The 5,503-nt window shown below is 45.7% G+C and overlaps 1 protein-coding gene across 1 annotated transcript; it reads right to left on the bottom strand.

The window, feature by feature from the left end:
• Window positions 1–202: 202 nt before the first annotated feature.
• Window positions 203–3,112, bottom strand: chst2b (carbohydrate (N-acetylglucosamine-6-O) sulfotransferase 2b). Its single transcript, XM_086021362.1, has one exon. It carries the CDS (start codon window positions 2,771–2,773, stop codon window positions 1,376–1,378), a length of 1,398 nt encoding a protein of 465 aa, XP_085877488.1. The 5' UTR covers window positions 2,774–3,112; the 3' UTR covers window positions 203–1,375.
• Window positions 3,113–5,503: the final 2,391 nt, after the last annotated feature.

The raw sequence follows: 5,503 nt of genomic DNA, 5'->3' as shown, positions 1-5,503 counted from the left end.
TTGACCTTCTTTAAGAAATTAGGTCCATATGTTTACATTGTTTCATGAAACATGAAAGATCTGTTTGCATTATTGTTGTAATCTGATTTACTGACTTAGTATGCTGTTAGACTTTTGCAAAGTTGTTGCAGTGAACGCTTAGAAGACTGTAAATTAACAAGTCTAATTTGAGTAGATTAATAAAAAAAAAATACTTGTCTAATTCATGGTTCATTTGCATTTATTTTTGCATACGCCTAACTTGTACAACCAAAACATTTATGTATAATAAATCTGATCTTGACTTTTGTAAAAGAGATTTATTACTTGTTTGTAAAAAAAAAAAAAAAAAAAATACATGTGAAGAGGATCTCAAAAAATAAAAGTGATATTATTTTTCAAAATCGTTCAGCCCTTGTATGTGCGTACCCGAGTGTGATTTCTCCCTGCAACCTATGGTGTTAAATGTCAGTAAGCTTCAAGAGATGTGTAAGTAAAGCATGCAATACCAAATCAATACACGGGCCAAAAAGCGTACTAACTCTTTGCTTGTTTACTCCATATTCCCCCCCCCCACCACACACTGGGAATCACGTGAGAGTTGGATGAGAGTAAAGCCAGCAATTGTAAACATTGGAAAAACAAGACTGCTTACATCGACGACAACGAGGAGGACTTTAGCAGCTCCGCAGTGGTTGAGACACTGTCCACAGTGCATCATCCCAACAAGGACAAAACAAATGAAAAACTAAATAATTGAAGTTAAAAAACTAATCCGAAGTCGCCTACTCAAACATGGTATTGATTGTCTTTGACCTTAAGCATTTTTTCATCCACTAGTTTCACTTGTACAGACGATATGGAGACTGAAAAACATTTTTTTTCTTCTTCCCAACATTCAAAAAATAACATCCACTTTTAAAGATACATGAACGTCAGAGCGGGGGGTTCTCAAACTGGGGTCCGCGGGCTGTAGCTTAATTTGCAATATGTTGTACCTTTAATTTAAAAAAAAAAGAATCAACGAAAGGGTGAAAAAAAATATTTTGTGAAATAGTCAAGTTAATGGTTTTACTCTAATTTGAAGGCCTTTTTTTGACTAGAATTTTTTTCTCGAAAAGAGACCACTTTAATCCCAAATGCGTTTCAAGGTACATTATGTTTAATTGGTGTTTGAATTGTAAGGTGGTCCTTGGAAAAAAATAATGGACTGGACCCAAAAAGTTTGAGAACCCTTGAGTTAAGAGATTTTTTTTTGTTTGTCATTGGTAGGCCTGGCAACGGATGTCATCCAGTGTTCAAAAACGAGCGGTCCTCGCAGACGCCGCTCAAAAGGCGGTACATTCCTAATGTGGCGCGAATGAGGTGCTCCCACTTCGCGTCTTTGGCAGCGTCTTCACAACTTGGAGTGTGTCAGTAGTGATTTGCTCAGGTCCTTGGCCTCGCCTGCAGTCCGCACGCGCTCGTAGCCCAGCACGGCCATGGAGTGGTGACAGTAGTCCTCCACCTGCTTGATCTGCTGGATGCTGAGGACCGTCCGCCAGGCGCTGGCCGCCTGCGTGGCGTTGCGCGACGACACGATGAACGGCTTGGACGACGAGCTGGAACCGCTGGTCATGTTAAGGGCGAACGACTCGATGTCGCGGTTAGCCGTCAGGTTGGCGAAGCGGTAGACGCCGCGCAGCGTCTTCACCGGGTTGTCCACCAGGTCCTCGTAGCGCACGGCCATGTACTTGCCCTTGAGCCAGCCGGGCGGGTTCAACGCCGTCCTCAGCGTCCGGGAGGTGCGGTCGCAGATTACCTCCATGGCGCCGATGGAGTGGTAGTCCGAGCCGTCCTTCTTGTTGGCCTTGTGGCCAGGATCCACGAACGGGATCCGGCGGAGTTTAGGGTCCCGGCTCCGCACCACCTGCAGGTTCTCCCGGATAAGGCCATGCCGGGACTTGATGCGTGAGTTGGCCACCGCCCGCGGGTCTCGGACCAGGTGGATCACCTTCAGGTCCAAGGAGGGGTCCTCCATGAGGGGCGCCAGAACGTTGACGTCCAGAATGCGGACCCCTTTGATGACCACAGTGTTGTACTTGAGGCACTCATCTTCGAGCAGTCTGAGGCTTTGCGGGGGGCACTTTTTGCACACTTTGTCGTCCACCATCCCCACCACATCCTTTCTGTAAGCCGAGCACAGCGGGTAGGAGCAGACCACCTTGTTCAGCGTTGCGCCAAACAACCCCAGAGAGGTGAAATTCTTGCCCCCGGGGCTGTTGTAAAGCTGAAAGACGGACATGTCGCAACGGTACAGAGAGCTCAGCATGTCGCGCGCCGCCCCTTGCAGGGACACCGCGTCGCCCGGATACAGCTTCTGCCAGATGTGCCACATGGGCTCGTACAGGAAGAACACGTCAGGGTTCTGGTTAAACAGCTCACCGAAGAAGGACGAGCCAGAGCGCCACGTCGTCAGCACGTAAATGAGCTGCCTCTTCTTGGCCAGCGAGGGCCTGTAGAGGTAACGCAAGTCCGAGCGGCCCTGGTAGGCGGCACCCCTAATGGGGTGGCTGCAAGGCTGCGGCTCCTTGGTCCACTTATAGTTGGCCAAGTTGAGCATGGTGAGCACCAGGAGCAGGAAGTAGGCAGCAAACAGCACGATCCGCTTCCTGCGCAGCACTTTCATCACGATGCCGGGCTGCGCAATTATCTTGGTATGGTTCCTGTAGGTCTTGAGCTTCCTGCCAAAGCCAGCATCCTTTTCCCAGGGTGCTGTCAACTTCAGCGGCGGGTGATATGTTTTGCCTCTCATCTGTGCCCACGACACAGCCCCCGCCCCCCCCCCAAAAGCGACTCTCCTTACATTGACAATACGTGGAGGGGGTATGTAGAAAGGGGGGGAAAGGGGGAGCTAGACAAGGATGATTCTATTATGTAATCCCGGCCGATTCCAAATCCGTCTATGATGTTTGGCGCTGCACTGCGCAACGGTCTTCATGGCAACGCCGGATGAGAGCGAAGGCAACAAGGAGGCGAGTCGTTATTGTCCCAGACGCCCATGTTGGAGCCGGAGCACTCCCCCCCGCACTCGCCGCGGGACGCGTCCTCCTCCACCCCCACTCCCGAAAATGCGCATCCGAGACAATAAAATAGTCCCCCCCACCCCCCTCTCTGCTCTCACCAATGTGGCGCGGAGCTCACCGCGACTCAATCCACATCCGCTGCGAGGAAGCCACAAATCCACATAGGTGCCGGTTTTTTAATATTTTGAAGAGCGTTTGCTCGCTTCTTCCTTCCGTTGCGCTCCAGTTTTGGCGAATACACGCACTAGATAAATTCAATATGAAGCTCACGGCGAAGCTCCGCCTGCGAGTTAACACCATAGGCTCACCTTGTGACGTCATGTCTCCGACTAGCAACGCGATTGGTTGAGGGGGCCGCCAGTCTGACTAATGTTGTGACGTGCCATGTCTGGTAAGACTAGTAAAACCTGTCGCTTTTTTGCCTTTTAAAAATGATTTAAGACGCCCATAAAATATCAATAACATGATTGTGCTAGTGTATTATTTGTTTAAAGCGATGCTTTTGAACACTTGAGCTAATTAGAGCTACAATCCAACATGTGTTTTTTTTCTCACGGTATGGGGTTATAGTGGTTAACATGTCTGCCTTACATTGTGTGAGATTCTGCGTTCGAATCCTGTTTCCTGCTTTCAGTGGTGGGGTCCATTTGTTTCTTAGTATGTGCCCTCCCATTGATTGGCAATTAGTTCATTGTTTGTCTATATATTGACTGATGAGCAGTACATATATAACATTGACGGTTGTCATCCCTAGTCGAATCATCATCCGACCGAAGCAGGGAGGAAAAATCAGTCTTAATTTACCTCACACCACAGGATAATCGCTCAGACTAATCTTTCAGAGACATCTGACAATCAGGCGTTTTGGGTAAGAAGTTTTAAAAATCAACTCCTAACTGGTCTGATTATCAAAACATGTGTACTCTACTTTCCAAATTATTAGGAACTGAAAGGCACATGACTGCGGTGACGTAGTGGGCCTGAGACCCTGCATTCTTCAATCTTTCTGCTCATCTTCTGCATAGTTGGATGACACAATTATTGTTGTTTTCCATATTCCATCATGTCAGGGCCTGTTTAGTGGGCATATAGTTTTCCATGTAGCTTTCTAGCAAAGAGGGAAGAAAATATACCTCATAGGCCTATGTCATGTTTTTGCTCCTTTGAGTTCATGCAACGGATTACAGTGAAATGTTTGTGCACACTGCCCTCTGCTGCTGGTTACAACTACTACAATTTATTGTAATCCAGGTCTCCTAAATAGAATGATAAAAGTGCTCAACACAAGTGACGGATGATGCACTGCAGCTGTCTATGCGGCTGAGTGGATTGTAGCCCTGACTTGGGACATGGAGGAGCTGAATTTTGGGACAGCTGTCAAAAATCGTGACCGCTTGGAGGTCAAGCGCCTTTGAAACCTTAAACGTTCTTTTGAAAACCAGATTGAAGAGCTATTCAAGCTGTCTATGTGGATGAGTGGGTTGTAACTAGTTTCGAGTGCAATTTTTCTGCTCGGCCAATGTCAGTAATGAAAATATTTACTCAATTTTAAAGTCAAACTTTAAAGTCAAACTTTAAAATTGACACACTCCCTGGAAGCTCAATTCACCTTTTAAACCTGACATTGAAACGGAATTTTTGAAGACTCGACATCACAGGTTCTTATATTTAAATTTTGACTCAATTTTATAAAAAATCAGGATCCTGCATGGGAGCCAAACCTCCTTTGGACAAGTGATCGCTTGAAAACCAGAGGTCACACATTCTGACAGCTGAATTTTTCAACTCAATTTCGGGACAGCCGTCAAAAATCATGACTGCTTGCATGTCAATCGCCTATGAAACCTTAAAGCGCAAATCAACCCAAACACATTTTTTTCACTAATATGTTCCCAGCAGGCTCACTAGTTGAAACACTGCATTCTGATTAATATTGCGTTTGTGGAATATGAATTCAGCAGCAAAATCCACACGTTTTTAGCCATCACAGGGAGGAGGCCATTTTGTCATTTCTGTCAACTGAAAATGACATCACAACTACTCAGGGCTCAGGTAACGACCATCCTGGCTGACCTGTTTTCTGAAGCTGAGCCGTGATTGGTTGTTACCTGGGCACCGAGTAGTTGTGATGTCATTTTCAGTCGACAGAAGTGACAAAATATTAGTTATTAGAAATAAATACTTTGACTTGCATAATGTTCTCTGAATAAATTACGGTTCAATTTAGGATAATTTACTATAAGTACAGTGTTATTCAAGTTACAAAGTTAAAGCTTATCTGAGTTCATATTTGTTCTGTTATTTTTTTATTATCTACACTACTGTAACGTTTGACTCAACGTTTACAACCTAACTATACAATTCATCCTAATTCTGTATTGTCATTGGGTAATGTCAAATTTAGCCAATGTGAATTACTTTTGAGATCGTGGGGCGGGACTGTTCCAACTGTTGCTACC

The sequence above is a fragment of the Filicampus tigris genome, chromosome 21 (assembly GCF_054856515.1).
Source record: "Filicampus tigris isolate MCC_2025a chromosome 21, RoL_Ftig_1.0, whole genome shotgun sequence".
Taxonomy (NCBI): domain Eukaryota; kingdom Metazoa; phylum Chordata; class Actinopteri; order Syngnathiformes; family Syngnathidae; genus Filicampus; species Filicampus tigris.
The sequence above is the reverse complement of the archived record's forward strand: the minus strand, read 5'-3'. Positions and strand labels throughout refer to the sequence as shown.

Excerpts from the sequence above, each read along its gene's own strand:
- chst2b (XM_086021362.1), bottom strand. The coding sequence starts at position 2,773 with ATGAGAGGCAAAACATATCACCCGCCGCTGAAGTTGACAGCACCCTGG.